The 23309-nt window shown below is 29.7% G+C and overlaps 1 protein-coding gene across 2 annotated transcripts in view; it reads right to left on the reverse strand.

The window, feature by feature from the left end:
- LOC142317494 (lateral signaling target protein 2 homolog) overlaps positions 1–23309 on the reverse strand; it is a 140039-nt gene that overhangs the window by 31878 nt on the left and 84852 nt on the right. For both annotated transcript variants that reach the window (XM_075354063.1, XM_075354059.1), the window contains exons 3-5: positions 10191–10322; positions 4097–4407; positions 1002–1173 (exon numbers count right to left, since the gene is read on the reverse strand). In XM_075354063.1, the coding sequence (XP_075210178.1) occupies positions 1002–1173; positions 4097–4407; positions 10191–10322 (615 nt within the window). The remainder of the gene's footprint in view (positions 1–1001; positions 1174–4096; positions 4408–10190; positions 10323–23309) is intronic.

Consider the following 23309-nt stretch of genomic DNA (forward strand, 5'->3'; position numbering starts at 1 on the left):
AAGAGATAGCAATGAAAATATTAAATGTGACACAAACTACACAAAATAATAAAATAAAACATTTGCAGGTAATATGGTGACTTAATGTAGAACTGTTAAGAAAGATTATTCTTTACTGTATAGCAGACTTAAAAAAAAAAGAAGAATCAGGAGGCTGGCAAAGATTGTTAATTGATGCTAAACTAAGGGGAGATGTAACATCCTCTAAAACTTTAGAAGATAGAATGTGCCACCAGGAATACAGCTTACATTATAAATGCAGCATGTGGTGAGTGGGAGTAATGGCACCATCTTAGGGCAGTAATGTATCTAGCATGATCTGGCAGTAGTAGAAACAGACCTGTTTAACTTTTGTGCTCCAACTGAGAATCCTATAAGCTCAATAAATGTAATGGCACTTAACTGATTTACTTCTGATTTGATCAAACTTAACTGATGACTTCCAGATTCTTAGTTTTTCATAACATGATCACAGTGAAGTTAGGTTGTTATGAGTTTTGTATCCAGCGAAATCCTAAATTTTTTACACAGTATATATGGTCAGTGGTAACCTTTCTTGAGAGTTATAACATCAATGAGACTTATTTTTGGATAAAATAATACCTATTAATTGAGCCTGATGCGACTAGTTTTACATATAAATGTAGATAAAAAAAATTAAGCAGTGGATTAGGGCCATACTTGCACAACACCAATAAAAGCAAAAACGTATAGGTAAACTTTTCTACCACAAAAATAGTTACCTATGATAAAGGAATTTAAATAGTTTGTAAAACGATATTAAGCACCTCAAATATTTTGAGGAATATATAAAAGCTATACATATTGAAAGTTTTATAATGATATTTGCAGTTTTTTCAAATAAAGTTATTTAGACTCAATGCAACAAAACAGACCTCTTATATTACGGCAGTTGAAATACACAAATATGTATAAACAAGCAATTATTTAGAAAGAAAGAATGTAAAAACTCTTTTAAGCTGAAGAATTTTAGAGCATACCCGAAATGGTCTAAACATCTCCGACATATTGTGTGGGTTTTCATCAAGTGACAATGGACCCTCAGGAAAGACTAGTAACCCAGCGACAATAGCCAGTCGTGGTATGGTAAACATCAGTGCAGGATCATACTGGTCGACCATTTCTTGGCACAGTAAGTTCTTTTGAAGAGCTCTGACAACAGAAATAAAAAATTATAGTATTAATAAAAACAACCAATCAATTTTTCAGTACTGAATAGAGAGCTTTTTGTATAATTTAATAAGTTACAGCATCAAAGGTAAACCATTACATAAATAGTTTAGTAAAATTTAAAGTTAAAATAAATATGAACTGTCCTATGTAAATTACATCTAGGTAAGTTACATGTGTTACATTTATGTAACTTTTATTCTATAAGTGGTTAGTTATTATATTAATAAATACTGTTCACTGATTTTGACAACAGTAACATATATATAAATATATAATTTAAAGCACAACTAAAATAAGCTGCTCGGAATGGTTACTAACCATGACTAAAGCTAACGTTTGTTTATTCACTATCGCCGTTTAAAAAAATGCATTACATTAACATACAGTAACTTCAACACTATAATAAAGTGGTAATTATCAGTGGTAGAGCATTAATTAATTAATTCCATTAATATATTAATTTAATCTATATTAATTTATATCCATCGATATAGTATTATCAAGTAAAGTTAATGGAATAACTAATTTAATTATTGTGATTTTTTTTTTTTAGTTTTCAATTACTTTACAAATTTGACCCAAATTTCATTAATATTATTTAATAAATAATATTAATGAACAAATAGTCAAATGCAATTGATGCCAAAAAAAAGAGAACAAGCTTTGTGGTAATAAAGAATGAATGTCTAGATATCCACTTTTTTTCTTGATGCACAACAAAGAATCATTATAAATGTCCAGAAGCAATACAACTACAATAAACAATAAGTATTAGGGACTCTAGACTTAGTAACCACTTGTAGACTTACCATGGGGCTTGAATGAAATGCACCTGTAGCAAGACGGACAAATGAATTATAGACTATATCAAGCATTATAAGAGCACATAAAAGTGGTCTGTATGGACAAATAAACCATGCATCCAAAGTCCAAACCAGAAGTACCAGAGCTTGGTAGATGCGCAACATGCATAATCAATCAGCTCCCTGACGAGTATTAGACAGTATTCTCAGCATGTCTAGTCTAGCATTTTTGCCTTCAGCTTCTTCGAATGTGATGTCAGTCATTGGTCAAACCACAACCCTAAAACTCTAACTTTCGTGCATGGTTCAACTGGTTCACCATATAAAAACAGTTGAGGGTCAATAAAATTCCTCAACAGGGATAAGCAAATGCATTTCAGTTTCTTCATATAAAAGGTGAATCCAGTTGTTTTAAACCATGATTTCAGACAGGTTATTATGTTTTGGAGCAGCGTTTCAGCAGTAGCTAATGACCTACAACAAAAATTCATTGAAAACTCATCTACAAATAATGTATTTTCGCAGTTTGTTATACTATTTACAGCTACACCAAACAAGGTAACACTTAGAACACTTTTTGGTGGTATACCATTTTCTAAAGTGAAACTTTGGGATACCCATCACCCCAACTCAAATGCAAAAGACTGAGTATTGAGGAAACCCTTGATAAATGCAAGGATACTACTACCTTGTATACCCCATTCATATAGTGTATTTAGGATGCCTCTCCTCCAAGATGGAATATACCTTTTGCATAGAGCAAAATACACCAATCAGGATTGCCAAAGTAGGAAGGCATTTTGAATAGCAGATTCCAAGGCAATTCTGACAAAGACTGGAAAAATCTGGTCAGAAAATATATTATTAAAAATAGACAAAAGTTGTCTTAATGCAATATCTGGGGAGAAGTGTGATAACATGCTGAGCCTGATATTAACATTTCTGGTGGAAGTGTCAGAAAAATTATTCAAGGCATATTTTCGCTCACCAAAAGAAAAAGAAGTGTTTAATCCACTTTGTGAGTCTCCAATAACAAATGGAATACTTTCTTCCGATAACTTATTCCTCACAAACTCAGGGCAATATGACAATGTTAGGGACTGACATTAACATATCATTTCCAAATGTGTTCACCGCATAAATTGCTGAGGTGATGAAGATGCTGTTGTTTTCCAGTCCAATTAGTTGTAATGATTGTCCTGATCCACATATGGCCGAACGTTTCTCCATACAACAGAAAATGGTGTCTAAGAAATTGTATCCACATTCAGCCACAACTTCAATTTAGCACACCAAAAGACTCAAACAACATATAGCTCTTGTATTTCAGAGAGTGCAGAGCAATTCTGTCATAGGCTTTCGATTGAAATTACATAAAACTCTGTGACAATCCCTTAGTGTACCTCTACAGTACTCATCCCACAAGGAACAATAGATGCCTTGGCTTTCCAGATGTCATAGGGATAAATTCACTTTCATTATCGAGTATCAGGTGTGCAAACTTTCTAAGTTGGTGGATCACACTACCACTCTTGTCGTATTGGTCAAAGGAATCTTTGCAACCGATCCTGTCTGTTTTCTTAATCACCCACTCGCGTGGCTGACTCTGATGCAAATCACTATTATCGACTGAGATAACCAATCTTTGATTGCTTCCAAAAACATTTTTGGAAATGTGCCAGGTAAGATATGGAAGTAGGGAGGCTGAACACAAGGACAAATTGATCCATGAAAATATACCTGATGAAGATGACATAAGCATTTATAATTCATTGTTCAACAAGCAAGGATCCAAGTTCTGCCTCAGTCGATCAACTAAAGTGCCTTGGGAAGAACATGATGATGAGCCCGACGAATAGTGATGGGCATTGAAACTGCCAATTATTAGGCAGGGCAAAGAAATCTGTGAAAACAGATTGGACAGATCACCCTCACTAACATTGGAAAACAAACCCAACAATTACAATTAAGGTTTTCATATGAAAAGCTTTCTAGCAAAGGTTCCCTTTGGATAATAGAAAAAAAAACTAGCACCCAGAGGAAAGCTGGTTAATCCAGTTGATATTTTAATTTTAAAAAAAGTAGGTTTTAAATTTTACCTTTGAAGGGTTTCAGAAAACAATACAATAACGCATTGCTGTAATTCATATTCTTGAACAGACTTAACAGGAACCATAGCACTGACATAACAGAGCTCAAATTGTGCCAATAAGCGATCAAACATTTTAAGTGATTCAACTAAACGATCGTGTGATAGATCATTTGCAGGGAGTACAATGTTTGCACGTAATGCAGCTTCACGAAGCAAGTTCCGCACATTTTCTAATGCTTTTGTAAGAGCTTTAGCCAAAGGTCGCATAGCACCGCTTTCCATCTCTCTATTCATAATACTGGATCCTGCTGCCAAGCACTGTTAACATAAATAAAAATAATGTCAGCAGATACAACTATCATCATATCAGTAGAATAAATATAAAATAAAATATTAAAAAGTTACCACAATAACGATTGAAGTATATGAATATACAAATGGTGATTCTCAGTCAAAATATATTACAATTTATTGAAAATTCTGAAACACTAATGTAACAGAGCTTTTAAATATGTACAGGATTATACCATTTTAATTGTGAAAAATAGAAAATGCAAATTTCATAATAAACAAACTGAAAATTGATCCTTAAGGGTGAATAAATAACTGTGGATTCCTGGGACCACTGGTTAATTGTGGAAAAATGTAAATGTTACAATTATTAAAAAAAAAACATATGGTTATATATAATAATGAAGCTTAACCTTATCTGAAACACCTAATGATGTAACTGAGATAGTATTTACTTTTGTAATCTGAAAACTGTAAGATCTCATCAGATTATAAGGGTTTTTTTGCAGAAGAATAAAAAGTCAAAGGATGAAGGATAAAGGACAACTGCGGAATCAAAAATTTTTTTGGTAACTTCATTAATGAAATTTCTTATTAAAAATTTAAGATAATCATGGACTAGATATTTGTTCAGTTATTAACAAGTACTTTATAGTGGCTACAACCAAAGAAATAGAAGTTTTTCAATGACAATTAATTTTGTGGGTTTCTAGCACTTAGTTGGTTGGTTTCTTCCTCTTCAGAAGAAACACCCAAAGTAAAATCATAAACTTTCACGAAAAACATTTTTTTTAGCTTTCAGCTTATCATCATACAATCACACACAATCCAAATGGGTTAATTTATTTTCAAAAACATGTTTAAATTGTTAAGAAAAATAACAGTAGAATGAAGCTGTAGTTCTTTACATTTAAATAATCATTGAAATATTTTCTTAAAGTTCTACTTGAGGAGATAACATTTTTTTGCAGAAAGCATTATCTATATACAAAAACAATAAACCAATTTTACATTAAACAAAAAACAGTAACTGCATACAGTGCAGTGTAGGTCCAAGCTAATCAAAAGGTTTTTAAGAACAAATATCTATCATTCCACAGAGATGTTCTTTTAACTTTCTAATCAAATTAAAGTCAGAGGAGACGACGCCATGGATGCATGATGGATGATGAGTCATAGTTTTTCTACCAGAACAATTTTAAAAGAGAGGCAGTAATTTCTCTAACATTTGGGAATGTTCTGTTATGACGAAAAATGACTGTGAAAGTACTTCTACATTTGTTGTTTTTCTACCAGAATAAAAATTTCTGAAAGTTTCATTGTAATTATAGGCATTAACAAAAAAAACCTGTACAAAACATTACTGCTTGTTTAGAGACTGGTCTTCTGATACATGGCTCAATAAATATGAATGATAAGTCATCACTGTGGTACATTCACTGTGGTACAACATCGATGCACATTCAGATATCCTTGAAATCTATTCCAATACATTTTACATTAACATTTCATGAATTTCACAAAGATCTATTACTTTTTTTTTTTGCCTCAATAAAAATTAATTGCAGAATTCACCTAATGTTGAATATTTAACAAGGGTGCAATCACTTTAATGTGCTGTCACTATGCATAAAGAACATGCTCTGAGAATGAATGGCTTGTTATTTGAAACAAGAAGAATAATATTATACCAAATCACTTGGGTGAGACGCCTTAACCAATATTTATGGCAACTGATTAAAAAAAAAACAAACAGAAATTATTTTTTAATACTCTTAGTAATATTATTATTGTGCTGCTATTACTGGAAGGAAAAGTATGAATTCCTAAGTCTCAAGTTAGCGATATCCATTAAAAAAAAAAACGTATCAGTAACAAGAATATAACACCTGCAGTTACTTAAATAACAAATAAATAAATATCTGTTAAGATTTTAGATACTTTAGAAAATAGTCTAGAAAATGAAAAGAATACAGCTTGTATAAACTGATATGCAAGAACCAACGTGGTTAACTACCGTGGTTAATATGTGGTTAACTACCACATATATATAATCTATGGCTGCTTAATCCACAACTGATACTATTAAATTCAACCAATATATAAATTACATAAATTTTTCAAAGTTAAAAAAGGTAGAAAATAACTCTTTAACAAGCGACTTCAGAGTTATCATGTTTGTTATTACGTTATCATATAGTTCTTATCTATAAGCTGCATTATATCATACTGAAAAAAATACTAATAACAGCGTATTATTTTAGTTTAAGCAGCTGTCATAATTATAATTAAAACTGTTGTAAAACTGTGTTCAAAAAAAATGTGAAAAGTAATTAAAAAAGTAATCTTGTATTTACCATTTTAAGTAAACAACAGAGGTTTAATAAAAATAATAAATGCAAATAAACTTACAACACATATAAAAACAGCTAAAGCTAAATTCAAAACAACTTTTTCATGACAGGCTCAACCACTATTTAACAACAAAATTTCAAAGAAGAATTTCTCAAAATTTTCAATAAGTGTTGCTGTTGTTAAGATAATGGTTACTAACATCTTTTCTGCTAATGTCATTATAGTTTCTATGATTAACACTGCCCACCTTAGCCTCATTTTTCTAACACTTGTGATGTGTTTCGGAACCACTTCATTGTCAAAACTTATTGTACTTGTTTCTATAATTTTAATAAAATATTGTTATAATAAATTCAATAACATTCAAAAAGGATGAATTCCCCATGATTATATAAAGCTTCAAGAATTTTGCTACACAAGTGGGCATATATACACATTTATATATTTGAAAGATGAAAACAAGCGATTCCAAATTTCCTGAAACTATTTTCACTTTTTTTAAGAAAGTTAAATTTTTGGTGGTCCCATGATTAAAAATTTTCACATGGCTGAAAAACATGCAGTTTTTTAGTGATCAAAACAAACTGATCATTGCGATTGTGTACACACTCTCAATTATTTTTTATTATAATTTCTACAGCAAGTCAGTCAGAGTATTAATTATAATTATTTTCACATATTATCTCATAATATTAATGAAACTATAAAATTAGGAAACTTATTTGAAAATGCCTTTTGCTAAATGCTTCTTACTCAACTCTGGGGTATTTCAAACTGTTAATAACTTTATTGATCTGTTTTTAACTTCTTTAATCAGTCATAAAATCAATTATATAGAATACTAACAAAATCATAAAACAAATTGCATCAATATTTATAAACTATGTAATACATACAGCACAAATTACATACTTTAAAAACAAGAACATTTTACTTTCTGAGCTTTCATTAAAAAAAATATTACCATGTTTTAAATTGTTGCATGTCTTAATATTTTGAAGTTCTTTGACTCAAAAGAAATAATTTCACATCTAGGATTTCTGTATATATGAATATTTTTGAAAACATGAGTGAATGTAAAAATGTGTTCTTGGCTATTTTAGAAATGATATAACTTCCAATTGATTCGTAGTTTGTGTTTTATAAGAGAATATGAGATTGTTTAAGAAAATAACAAATAGGTTGTTAACATATGAGTGGAAAGCTGTGATTCAAAAGGGGGTGGTGACTTCATGAAAATTTTACATCAATCTTTTTCTCTTTACTTTAAAAATATCACTCGTAATAATACTGTAGAAAGATTTTGAAGAAAAAAGACCTATCATTCCTTAAAGTGGAAGTTAATAAAAGTCTTCCCAGATTCCACTTATAAATGTGAAGTAGTTTTTTTATGTTCAGAAAGAAGAAATTGATTTTAACTTCTACATGAATATTTATTCAATATCAATATGTAGTAGAAAACATTTACAAAAACATTCAAACGATTATAAAAACATTCTTCTGAAATTCATCATCTTATTGTAAATACAAAAGAGAAATTAGTTACAAAAGTGCAATGATATTATATAACTTGCAATGATAAACAACTTAGAAGTAACTAAATCACAAATATATATAAATTACCTAAGTTTTATCTTATAACAGTCATGCGCTTGTTATAATCAAATTAAATTGATCATACAATAACTGTAAAACTGTTAAATATACTAAAATTAGACACAGAATCTTTATCATTTTTAAAAAATAAAACTCTTCAATTCAATAACAAATGGAGCTTTTAGTTTTAAAATGTTGATGTATTAACCAACTGATTTATTTAGGTGATGTTGATTTATCAGAGATGATAAAAGCAAATTAAATAAACAAAACAGATCATATAATATAGACTGAAGACATTTTACACTCAAAGCTGTTGTAAATCTACTTAATTCTAGAACTAATGACCGTTAATTTTTGTGGTGGTAGGATGTTTTAGCAGACTGCATGTTACTTTAAAATAAAAAAATATTTATCTTTTAAGAAAATGGATCTATCATACTGCATATAACTTAGTTGAGAAAGGGAGGTGGAAAATTAGTGAAATACTGATAATATCAGTGAATTCAGAAAGTTCTCAGAATGACAAAGAAATGGTATAAGTAAGACCAAATGATTATGATGTTTATCAAGCAAGATTTTTTAGATGGTTTGCTGTGAAATCTCAAATGCATCCGTTTAGTTGTTTGTTTCTGGTGATCTAACAAATGAAAGAAGTTTTGACATATCCTGAAAAATGGATAAAATTGAAGTTTGAATTATTATAAAATACTTCATTTTAAAACGTATAATCCTATGATATGAAAAGTTAGATTTTACTTTAAAAATCCTTTTCCTTTATTTTTGGTAGTAAAATAGTGGGCTGTTGAATTTAAATGCGATTGTACGTCCATTCAAATGATGATTGCTTGAGATGCCCAAAAACTGCTGCAATCTAGTCATCACAAAAATCCAAAATGCTGTATTAAATAATTTCCAACTGAAGGTATGCGAGCTTGCTAACACTGTAAACATCTCAATAACCATGTTCACTACATATACACAATGTTTTGTATATGAAAAAGCTTTTCATTCGACGGGTGCCTTGTTAAAAACACATTAGACTATATACTTCTTACGACTATTTAAACTTATTTAAATTCCACTCTAATTAGTTTGTTCAATGTTTATAACAGTAGATAAAACATTGATTCACCAACATACCAGACAGCATTTCCAGCTGCAATGACAACTTACAAAATCATAAAACAAAATAACAGAATGTATGTAAGCTTTTGACTTATATTAAAACCAAAAAAATCAAATGTGAAATAATAATCAAAATATTATTCTAAGCGACTATTTAACTTCTGTTTTTCAGACAGCCCCATTTAATTAAAAAAATTTAACTTTTTGTACTCCAACATCTGCCAGTTCCAGGCAAATAACAACATTGTTATTTTGATGAAGTTGTGTATCAAATTATTGAAGTCTGATGCTTTTTATGGTAATGGGCTTTTTTTTTTCAATGAGCTAAAAATTACAATATAAAAAGTAAGGCAATAACCTTAAATATAAATAAATTGAAAACTGCATTATTTTTTGTGACATTTAGTGGTCTAATTTTTTAAATATCACATGAGTAATCTTTTAAAATATTTGATGTCAAATTTTTTTTCAAATAACTAATGCTGTAAAAAAAAATAATTCTTCAACTATCACTGAGAAGGGGTTCTCTACATATAAGAAAATGAGGTTTGAAAAATCATGTAACTCTTTTTTCTGTAAAATAAAATAGTAAATAATTACTCCCTTTGTTGGTTTGCATTTTATTAAGATTCTTAGATTGGCAGATATATACTTATAAACAAAAGCTTCTGAGAAAACTTCACTATTAAACAACATAAATAATCTAGAATATTCCATTTTTTAGAAAGTACCTCAGCACCGAACCACAACTGGCCAGCTAGATTATCTTGCATAACGTCATCTGGAAATTTGACTCTAAAATCTCTGTCAGCTCTTTCATCTGGAATTAGTTCTTCCATTATTTTATTGCATATTGTTAACACCTGCAAAAGCAAAACATTTTATCGGTCTTTTCATTCTGCACAAAAAAAAATTGGCTATATCCAAATAGCAATATACATATATCATAACTTAAACACTGGTTTAAAACAGTCATACGAATATTTTTTGGCATAAACTTTTAAATTACACAAATTAAAAGAAAAATTTGTAAATCAAAATCATTAAAGTAAAAAAAAGAATTTAAAAGTAACAAGGACTTTTTATAATTAATATATGATATTAATACCTACCGTACCATGGATTTCAGGCTACAGTTATTTTTATTCTATGATAGATAGGTAAGTAGTATATTCCATTTTTTTGTAGTGCTTTCTAAGTATTTTTATTTAATCAGTATTCTTTACATATTATTTTCTTCTTTTATCTATAATTAATGTTAGATCTTTATAACTTTTTTCTCATTATCTATTGATAATTACAGTTTAACAAACTGAAATATTCTAGTTTTAGATTTTAATTAATTTTTTTATAAACAGTTTTTGTGCAATTTTTTCTAATTTCTGAAATTAGATTTATTTTATAATAGAAAAGTGGTAGTAAAATAAATATACTACTCGCATATTGAAAAGCTGTCATCGCTCACTATATAAAATATGATAGATTGCTGGATAGGCTGATGAAAGCTTCTTCTATGAAAGTAGCCTGCTGTAAAAGTAATATTTGGAAGTACTATATTGTCCCCATAACTAATATTTATGGTAATTATAAAAAAATCCTTAAACTGATAATATTGCACAATAACCAAATTATAAAAGTTGCTTTAAGAATTTAACTATGACATAAAAACAACAAAGAAACCCTTAAAAGTATGTACAAATATTTACATATAATATCCAAATATACAATATCTAGTTCAAATAGCGTTAGTTATAGTTAGACTTTAGACCTTTACTGCATAATACCTTTTAGACCTTTACTGCATAATAAATATTTTAACCTTTCTCTCTGGCGAACTAATATTTGCCATGATATTATCCAAAGTAATGTAAATAACTGTTTTAAGCGAGATAGATAATTGGCAAATTAAATATACTCAAACAAGTTACCACCAAAAACCACAAAAGTTAAATAAAAAATAGAAAATATTTTTGAGAAAAAAAAGAATGTTATTTCAACTAATAAAGATTTTTTAAAAAGATCTGGTTATGTTATACAGCTATACAGAAATCAAACACTTGACATAAAGAATAGAAAATCACTAGTAAAGAACGCTGCAAAACAGCAGAGATAATCATTATAGTTTTTTCAGTTTTAGAAACAAAGGTAATTTGAAGAAATATTGCTTTGGAAAAAATATATTTCTAAAATTAACATATAAGCTCAAAAAGATAAGTAATGATTCATAACTGAAAATAAACTTACTATAGGAAAAAGAAAATTATATATTTTAAATTTAAAAACAAAAGAATAGAGAGTTGTACAATAGTTTAAAACAAAATTACTAAAATATAGGTAAGGCCATAACAACGCATTATTTACTCTACAATATAAATGTTGAAAAAAGACTGAAAATATAGGGTTGAAGTCTATTGAAACATAAAAAAAGATAACATATACTTTTAATCACATATTTAGCTTTTTTTTTTGTCTTCAGTCATTTGACTGGTTTGATGATGCAGCTCTCCAGGATTCCCTATCTAGTGCTAGTCGTTTCATTTCAGTATACCCTCTACATCCTACATCCCTAACAATTTGTTTTAATATTCCAAACGTGGCCTGCCTACACAATTTTTTCCTTCTACCTGCCCTTCCAATATTAAAGCGACTATTCCAGGATGCCTTAGTATATGTATATGGCCTATAAGACTGTCTCTTCTTTTAATTATATTTTTCCAAATGCTTCTTTCTTCATCTATTTGCCGCAATACCTCTTCATTTGTCACTTTATCCACCCATCTGATTTTTAACATTCTTCTATAGGACCACATTTCAAAAGCTTCTAATTTTTTCTTCTCAGGTACTCCAATCGTCCAAGTTTCACTTTCATATAAAGCGACGCTCCAAACATATACTTTCAACAATATTTTCCTCACATTTAAGTTACTTTTTGATGTAAACAAATTATATTTCTGACTGAAAGCTCGTTTCGCCTGTGCTATTCGGCATTTTATATCGCTCCTGCTTTGTCCATCTTTAGTAATTCTACTTCCCAAATAAAAAAAATTCTTCTACCTAAATAATCTTTTCTCCTCTTATTTTCACATTCAGCGGTCCATCTTTGTTATTTCTATTACATTTCATTACTTTTGTTTTGTTCTTGTTTATTTTCATGCGATAGTTCTTGCGTAGGACTTCATCTATGCCGTTCATTGTTTCTTCTAAATCCTTTTTACTCTCGGCTAGAATTACTATATCATCAGCAAATCGTAGCATCTTTATCTTTTCACCTTGTACTGTTACTCCGAATCTAAATTGTTCTTTAACATCATTAACTACTAGTTCCATGTAAAGATTAAAACGTAACGGAGATAGGGAACATCCTTGTCGGATTCCCTTTCTTATTACGGCTTCTTTCTTATGTTCTTCAATTGTTACTGTTGCTGTTTGGTTCCTGTACATGTTAGCAATTGTTCTTCTATCTCTGTATTTGAACCCTAAATTTTTTAAAATGCTGAACAATTTATTCCAGTCTACGTTATCGAATGCCTTTTCTAGGTCTATAAACGCCAAGTATGTCGATTTGTTTTTCTTTAATCTTCCTTCTACTATTAATCTGAAGCTTAAAATTGCTTCCCTTGTCCCTATACTTTTCCTGAAACCAAATTGGTCTTCTTTTAACACTTCTTCCACTCTCCTCTCAATTCTTCTGTATAGAATTCTAGTTAAGATTTTTGATGCACGACTAGTTAAACTAATTGTTCTGTATTCTTCACATTTATCTGCCCCTGCTTTCTTTGGTATCATGACTATAACACTTTTTTTGAAGTCTGAGGGAAATTCCCCCTTTTCATAAATATTACACACTAGTTTGTATAATCGCTCAATCGCTTCCTCACCTGCACTGCGCAGTAATTCTACAGGTATTCCGTCTATTCCAGGAGCCTTTCTGCCATTTAAATCTTTTAATGCTCTCTTAAATTCACATCTCAGTATTGTTTCTCCCATTTCATCCTCCTCAACTTCCTCTTCTTCCTCTATAACACCATTTTCTAATTCATTTCCTCCGTATAACTCTTCAATATATTCCACCCATCTATCGACTTTACCTTTCGTATTATATATTGGTGTACCATCTTTGTTTAACACATTATTAGATTTTAATTTATGTATCCCAAAAGTTTTAGCAATATTCGAAAAAATAAGAGTATTTAATGAACAACCAGAAAATATGAAAATAATGTTTATAAAAACTAAACAATAATTCAATTACAATCCAATCTGAATATTTCCATGGTTTGACTTAATTTTGTAATAAAAAATCACTTTTTTCTGGTGGTAAATTATAACATATTTTAAATAAACATATTGACAATGAAATGAAAACAAAAATAATCTGGATTTAGATGTAATAAGTATTATTATTTAAGATTTTGATAACAATACTTGTATATTTCATGAGTGAAAGTAGTATATACATGCATATAAGTATACGAGCAAAATTTATCAGCCTTCTTCTATCATTTTGATCCTAATGACACAAAGAGTAGCTTCCGCAGCCAGCAACTGTACGAAATCAATTCAAAACCAAATGATGAAGTCACGATTCATTACACAGCTTAAATTTTGGCTTTTATTTTCAGAACTCAATAAAAAAGACAATGTTTATTTCTCATTCTTCTGAGCAATAAATACAACTGTGTAATTTTATCACTAATACTAATGAGAGAGACTGACAACAATGTTTAATTCATCCAAATATCATCTGCAAAACATTTTTTGGACAGATTTTATTATCATTTGGGGCATGTCATGCGATGAAGGGTTTTCAAATAAGAAGGGTCATTTAAATAAACATAAAAAAGAGCAGATATAATTTTTTTTTACGAGACGATATGGGGGGAAGCAGAAGTTCCTCCATCAATTTACGAATTCCAAATTTACGAAATTAATAAATTAAATTAACGATTTGAGGTTAACTTCCAAAAATTTTCAAATAATGTGATTCTTATCTGAGTAATTTCAGGGTTCATATTTACCATCTGCACTGCAACAAATATATATATGTTTACATATACATATACATACCTTAAAAGCATTAACAAATTATTGCATGAAATAATACCAAAAACAATATCTTTTAGAAATTATAATTAACTACCTCTATGGTTCAAGTCCTAGTACAGGTATTACTTTTATATGAATTTGAATACTAGATCATGGATACCAATCTTCTTTGGTGGTTGGGTTTCAATTAACCACACATCTAAGGAATCGTCGGACCTGAGACTGTATAAGACGACTATACTTCATTTACACTCATACATTTCATCCGCATTCATCCTCTGAAGTAATACCCCATAGGGTAGCCTCTGGAACTATTACAATAGTTCCAGAGGCTAAACAGAAAAGAGAGAGGGGGAGTGAGAGAGTAATTAGTTGTAGTTGATTTGAAACAAAAAACAATTTGCTTGCTTTCTAAGAATATCATGCCCTGAACCTGGCACATTAGGGAAGGTAGTATGAATGCCTTTTTAATAAGTTGAATATACTGCTTCATATCATCACTGCAAGTCCACCATAAGTAACATCCAACCCTACATTTTACTTAGTTAAACCACAGTAGTGATGAAAGAACGTTGAACATAGTAACTTTTATTATGCTTGTTATAAAAAAAAATTAAGAACTCCCTTCTATCAAGCAATGCTAATGCAATGAATTTTAGTACGTGACTATACAAGGGAGAACAAAATATACAAACTAGAAAGAATTCACCTCTTGATAGCAAGAAAATTGTTATAAGCATGATATGCTTATTCTCTTCTAATTTTTCTCTCTTAAACTCTTTAATTTTATTTCTGAAGACACTTTAAATTAAAATTTATTTCATGAGTTTTATTGACATAATTTAATATTAACAAAACTTTTCTAACATCATTGAAACCAAACAGTTTATTATGTTTATTCTATCATATTTCAATTTGTATTTGTTATAAATTTGCATGAATGGAATACAACACAACAGGTTATTACAATGTAATGCCAAAATTTAAAAAAGCAGTCGCTTGAGTATGATGATATGGAGATAACCAATTTGCTAACATAAATAACAATTCAGGAAGTATGTTAATAAGTATTAAAAATTTAATTTTTATTTAAAATTACATAAATTTAAATGAAACTTATAGTTTTTCATTTGCATGTATAAAATCATAAATCATTATTTTATTTTCACATTATATAACAGTTTTATTCCATTTTTCATTTTTTTCTTTTGACAGACACTACAAATCCACAACTTTCAGTTAATAACTATGTCTATTAGAGTGGTCCAAATAGGGCAAAATTTTTGTCGAAAAACGTGCACCCCCTGACTTAAAAGTACTCTCAAAAACAAAATTTTTGACGCGTTGATGAACCCTTTCCTTCCAAAAAAAGTCATCCCCCACTCCACTTGAATTTTACGGGGATTTAACATGGGTTTTAGGTTATTTTCAAGTCGTTACAATATAGCGCTTGCATGTTTCATCACAAAACTTCAAAAATAACGTATATAAGTGTTTTTGGTGTCGGAGAACACGAATTTGAAGTCAGAAACTTATTTTGACACATCACAACTGTCAAAATTGCTGTCAATCAATTGACAACTAGCATTTTTATGAAAAAAAATCAATGCTCAACATTACAAAAATTGTCAATAAGGGTTTTTGGGGTCGGAGAACACAAATTTGAAGTAAAAAAACTCATTTTGGCACATTGTAACTGTCAAAATCGCTGTCAATCAATTGACAACTAGCGTTTTTATGTATAAAAATCAATGGTAGACATTACAAACAACATTAATTAGGGTTTTTGGGGTCAGAGAACACGAATTTGAAGTGAAAAAATTGTTTTGACACATTAAAACTGTTGAAGTCGATGTCAATTAAAAAAAATCTGAAGGATAGATGCAAAAAGATCAACTCTCATTTTATTTTAAAAATGTTATATTCATGTATATAATTATTCAAATAATGTTGTTAAAATTTTATGATTTCTATTTCTATTATTATATTACATTACATATGTAATGTAATTATATACATTTGGATGTTTTTTGCGATGAACATTTACAATTTGTAGTATATATTGCAATTACTTTCATCTCTAGTGAATTTACATCTAAATTCTTTCACCAACTTAACCGTGCTTTCTGAGCAGTCATTGACGACCTTTAGATTTTTAACACAATTCAAAGCAGCCAAATAATCTTCGTTTTCGCTCCACTTACATGAATCAATTTCTAGAAAGCTAGTCGCAAGTTCGAATCTTTTAAAAAAATTCAAGGACTCCGTGTTGGCAAAAAAGTCGATTTCTTTGTTTAACAATTCGTTAACATTTTTAGTTTCGTAGTGTTTCGTGTGAGCAGGTTCGTTATCATAATCACAATCATCATCTGTCGCAGATAATAAATTTTCGTAAGTTTCACCCGAAATTGCTAGTTTTTCAACCATTTTCAGTTTTAATTCAGTTGAGATGTCTTCATCAAAAAGAGCTAGCGTAGCTAGCCAAAATGAGTTTTTTTACTTCAAATTCGTGTTCTCCGACCCCAAAAACCCTAATTAACATTGTTTCTAATGTCTAACATTGATTTTCCTTCATAAGAACGCTAGTTGTAAATTGATTGACAGCGATTTTGACAGTTACAATGTGTCAAAATAAGTTTTTGACTTCAAATTCGTGTTCTCCGACCCCAAAAACCCTTATATAAGTTATTTTTGAAGTTTTGAGATGAAACATGCTAGCGCTATATCGTAACGACTTGAAAATAACCTAAAACCCATGTTAAATCCCCTTTAAAATTTAAGTGGAGTGGGGGATGACTTTTTTCGAATGGAAAGGGTTCATCAACGCGTCAAAAATTTTGTTTTTGAGAGTACTTTTAAATCAGGGGGTGCACGTTTTTCGACAAAAATTTTGCCCTATTTGGACCACTCTAATGTCTATACAAACAAACCTTGCAGGCGCTCATGGAACATTTTATATTCATATATATAAAACCTAATTTTCTTTTTCAATTCTTTTTAGTTTAACTTTTCAAATAGAAATCAACTGCATTTCACAATAATTATAGTATGAATCTGATTCTGAAGAGAAATTGGGAAAATGAAGAAAAACATCTATTATTACTTCACAGCTAATTCTTAAGCTACAATGTTGTCTTTTACTAACTAAGCATCCTCAATTTCTCCAGAAGTAGGTAAAATTAACAAGTTTTTATCTACTTCTACTTCAAGGTTTGTATGGTTAAAGTAATTAAACACAACAGTAGATTGAATAAACACTGTTACATCAATTAATTCAACAATGTTTTATTTGTCACAGAAGGGCAAATAAATATTAAATAACGGGGATGAAACAGTAATCAATGTTCGTAATAGTGAAAATGTTTATAGAGAAACTGAAGCCTGCAATTTAAATCAAACATCAAAAAAGTCTGTAGAGAAGCATTTACTGCATGACAATTTCAGTCTGCATACTGCTGCTCACGCAGTTAAAACACTTCAGAAAATTCAAGTTTAAGGTATCGACTTGCCATACATCAAGTCCTAATTAGCTTCTTCAGACTATTACCCGTTTGGTCCACTCGGAGACATTAAGGGATTACTGATCCACTTCCAAACTGAAGGAAGTGGGACAAGCACAGAAAAAGCCAATTTATATATATTTTTTTCCCCCCCTAATGTCTATGTTGCAATCTGTTCAACTAGTGAACAATAACGCAAGCCCCCATGACCCAATGAGATGAGGATGATATGTAAATTAGTCGTAGTCTTATACAAACTCAGGCTGATCAATCCTGAGACATGTGGTTAATTGAATCCCAACTAACAAAGTACACCAGTATTTACTGTCTAGTATTCAAAACCTTATAAAAGCAACAAACTTTTACTAGGATTTGAATCTCAGAATCTTCAACTTCAAAAATTGGCTGTTAAACAACTGATTTGTGATTACAAGTTAACCACTAGACCAGCTTGGTGAGCAAGCTAAAATATTTACAATTTTTTTTTATAAAATCTATACCCTGTATAACTACATTACCAATAAATATTTTTTAACAAAGAGGCTTAAGCTGATTAAACTTAGTAAGTAGCTAATAAATTGAAATTCCTGATAATTATAAAAACTCAAAAAATAATAAACAGAAGTAAAAACTTGAAAATAATAACGGAATTTAGCACAACACAATACGTAAAACAAATTATTTTTTGATCAATTATGAAACTGCATACCATCAAGACATCTAATAAATTAGAGTAAGAGACTATCAACATCATGCAATTAAATTAAATTAAATTCTACAGTCAAATCTTGATAACTCACAGTTTGGAGAGAAATAGTGTTTTTCAAGTTACCAAATGTCAAGTCAGATAAGATTTGCAATACTGTATATAGTGAAATAACAGTATGATCTAAATTTTTTTTTTGTACTAAACATTACTGTATGCTTGATTATTGAACAGTAAATAGTTTATTCATATATTAAAATAAAAAAAGATCATTTAAACTACAGTTGCTGATAGAAGACAAAGAAATGATTTCTCTTCAACTATGAAGAGACAAAGATTAAATGAACTTAATATAACTGAAAGATTTCCAGTAAATTTTTATTTCAATATATGGTTGCTGAAAAAAATCAAGGTGTGAGTGAGAGAGTGAAAGACGTCATATGTTAAAAACCAGAATATATATTGACAATACATATTGATAAAATTTTGTGGAGCAGGCAATGAATTTAAGCTAGACATCCTCTATTTCTTCTTTCGTGGCTTCTTTAACGAAGCAGCCTCATTCTCCAAGCACAAATCATGTCAGTTACTGATGTTGCTTGGAAATAAGAGTAAAGCTCTGATTAAATATGATTTACAACAAAAAAAAGTTGAGGTAACAATTTATTGTTTTTCTACTTAGAGGTTCTATTTTATGAAGGAAAATAAAAATTGCAAAAATCAAAGTATTCAAGTTAATGAGGTTTAACTGGTATGAAAAAACAAGTAAAATTTTAGAGTTATTTAAGAAATTAAGTCAAGTAACACCAGAAAGAAAGTGTAAGATTGGTGAGAAATAAAGATGTAGTGAAAAGTAAGATACCTTTCACCTGGAATCTATATAAATAACAATGACTTATCACAGTTGAAAGTGTTATCAATATAATAACAGTGACACTATTAAAAAATAAGAAATATTACAATAACTTATTGCAAAACTGCAAAACAGATTATTTAAACATAAATGCAAAATTTACCATCAATGACCTAGACCTAAGATTACACAAAACATTTTTTAGTAATGTTCACCTCTATATCAGGAAAGATACTGTGGAAATATTACAAATATAAAAAAAATTAACATATTAAAATGTATATATATATATTACATTTATTTTAGAAAATATGTTTTCTAAGGAAATATAATTATATTTTATTACAGTTAAAAAAAAAAAAAAAACATTTCTGAGGTAATACATATAAAACAATGCACCAATATTCCATTTTATTATTAATAATATTATATTTACATGTCATTAAAATAATATAAACAACAAATATGTCAAAAATAAATTAAAGTTCTCATAAATAATGAAAATGAAAAGAAAATCAGATATTAAAGAAGTTAATAAAACTTTTCTTTTACCACTCTGTTCAGGTGAGTTTGTTTTCTTCTCTACCTTAAGTTTTTACTACTGTTTAATTATATTTTTATTGTAAACATAACAAAAATACTAAACGGCATACATATTAATAATAATAAAACATATTTATTTTTAATGTACACCTAAATCTGTAGATGGCAGTTCAATAAAGCATTATGTTACCTCTGATAAATTCAAAATGTTATTTAGATCATGTCCAACATGATCTATTTACATGGAGATTATTTTAAATGATTTTTCTCAATCAGTGCTTCAAGGAATATTCTCTTAAAATGTAATGAGTTACTTTAATAAAAGTTATTTGCTCATAACACACATGACTTAACTTGTGTTATCACAATTTTTACAGGCAGTTGGGTTAGATGCAGTCTTAGTTGATTAATGTGTATAATAATTTGAATATCACTAAATAAATAACAAAAATTTATTTATAAGATTAAGAAAGCAAAGTAATGAGTCTCCCATTCAATTTACCAAAGTAATAAGTGATACCATTCAATTTGAAAGTGACTGGCGCAAAATTACAGCAATTATCATGTTCACAAGAAAGTGAAATATACATATGTATACATAAACTTTTGAGCTGATGGTGGTTTTGGGATCTGGGGGATCTGAAACGCGAAAACATGTCAAAATTTTAAGCAAGTCGAATCATTGTACCGATTACAATAGAACTTTCTTATGAAATCTACCTAACAGGTGTTAAGAAAATCATTTATTTATAGATAACATCATACTTTCTGTAATAAAAGACTAACCTAAGGGAATCTAGACACAGAGCAATATAATCTTTATTGAAGTTTGATGGAGTAATGATCCTCAGCTTGTGGAGCAGTCAAAAAATTCTTGTTACCTATTTTGGGGGGGAGATGTTATAGAGGAAGAAGAGGAAGTTGAGGAGGATGAAATGGGAGAAACAATACTGAGATCTGAATTTAAGAGAGCATTAAAAGATTTAAATGGCAGAAAGGCTCCTGGAATAGACGGAATACCTGTAAAATTACTGCGCAGTGCAGGTGAGGAAGCGATTGATAGATTATACAAACTGGTGTGTAATATTTATGAAAAAGGGGAATTTCCGTCAGACTTCAAAAAAAGTGTTATAGTAATGATACCAAAGAAAGCAGGGGCAGATAAATGTGAAGAATACAGAACAATTAGTTTAACTAGTCATGCATCAAAAGTCTTAACTAGAATGCTATACAAAAGAATTGAGAGAAGAGTGGAAGAAGTGTTAGGAGAAGACCAATTTGGTTTCATGAAAAGTATAGGGACAAGGGAAGCAATTTTCGGCCTCAGATTAATAGTAGAAGGAAGATTAAAGAAAAACAAACCGACATACTTGGCGTTTATAGACCCAGAAAAGGCATTCAATAACGTAGACTGAAATAAAATGTTCAGCATTTAAAAAAAATGATGGTTCAAATACAGAGATATAAGAAAAATTGCTAACATGTACAGGAACCAAACAGCAACAGTAACAATTGAAGAACATAAGAAAGAAGCCGTAATAAGAAAGGGAGTCCGACAAGGGTGTTCCCTGTCTCCGTTACTTTTTAATCTTTGCATGGAACTAGCAGTTAATGATGTTAAAGAACAATTTAGATTCGGAGTAACAGTACAAGGTGAAAAGATAAAGATGCTACGATTTGCTGATGATATAGTAATTCTAGCCAAGAGTAAACAGGATTTAGAAGAAACAATGAACGGCATAGATGAAGTCCAACGCAAGAACTATCGCATGAAAATAAACAAGAACAAAAAAAAAGTAATAAAATGTAGTAGAAATAACAAAGATGGACCGCTGAATGTGAAAATAGGAGGAGAAACGGTTATGGAGGTAGAAGAATTTTGTTATTTGGGAAGTAGAATTACTAAAGATGGACGAAGCAGGAGTGATATAAAATGCCGAATAGCATAAGCTAAACGAGCCTTCAGTAAGAAATATAATTTGTTTACATCAAAAATTAATTTAAATGTCAGGAAAAGATTTTTGAAAGTGTATGTTTGGAGTGTCGCTTTATATGGAAGTGAAACTTGGCCGATCGGAGTATCTGAGAAGAAAAGGTTAGAAGCTTTTGAAATGTGGTGCTATAGGAGAATGTTAAAAATCAGATGGGTGGAAAAAGTGACAAATGAAGAAGTATTGCGACAAATAGATGAAGAAAGAAGCATTTGGTAAAATATAGTTAAAAGAAGAGACAGACTTATAGGCCACATACTAAGGCATCCTGGAATAGTCGCTTTAATATTGGAAGGACAGGTAGAAGGGAAAAATTGTGTAGGCAGGCCACGTTTGGAATATGTAAAACAAATTGTTGGGGATGTTGGATGTAGAGGGTATACTGAAATGAAACGACTAGCACTAGATAGGGAATATTGGAGATGCATCAAACCAGTCAAATGACTGAAGACAAAAAAAAAAAATTTTGGGGGTTGTGAACAAAAACTAAATAGCAACTAAGGTGCCAACTGGGAAGAGACAGATCCACTTTGATTCTAATGTAATTTAATTCAACCTTAATTAATCCTGGTGGCAAATTGAACTTAACCAACAGTAATAACAATTAAAAAAAAACTATTCCCATAATTGAAGTTAACATTAAAATGGAAAATTGATTTATAACTATTACTACCTACACATACGTCAGAAAATCCACATAGGTGATTTACAAGTAATATTATTTGGAATTAAAATACGCTACTTTGAATATGCATATTAACTTATTAGAATTATATATTAATTCTGTACATATGTACTTTTATATTTAATTATTTAGTTATTAACCAGAATGAGATAATTAAAAATCTAAACAGTGGCTTTATTTGTCAGGGTTGAAATAAGTAAGTTTTAAAGTTTAAAGTCTATCTAAAATCAATATTTTAGATAGGTAGAGGACACTTGCTGCTTTCTTCATTTAACCCAGTCACGTAATTGATGAAAATGATGATGATGAAAATTAAATGTGCCCAAGATTTTTACCAGAATGATGAGCACAGCCGAATGATGCCAGGCAAGAAGGATTGTGATTCTGTAAGACAAACTGACAGGAAGAAAATTAATATTCAAAAAAGGCCTATCTTATATAACTTAAAAGAATTGTACACAGCCTTCAAAGAAAAACATAATTTAAAAATTGGTTTTTCAAAATTTGCTGATTTAAGACCAAAATT

This window comes from Lycorma delicatula, chromosome 1, assembly GCF_047948215.1.
Source record: "Lycorma delicatula isolate Av1 chromosome 1, ASM4794821v1, whole genome shotgun sequence".
NCBI lineage: Eukaryota > Metazoa > Arthropoda > Insecta > Hemiptera > Fulgoridae > Lycorma > Lycorma delicatula.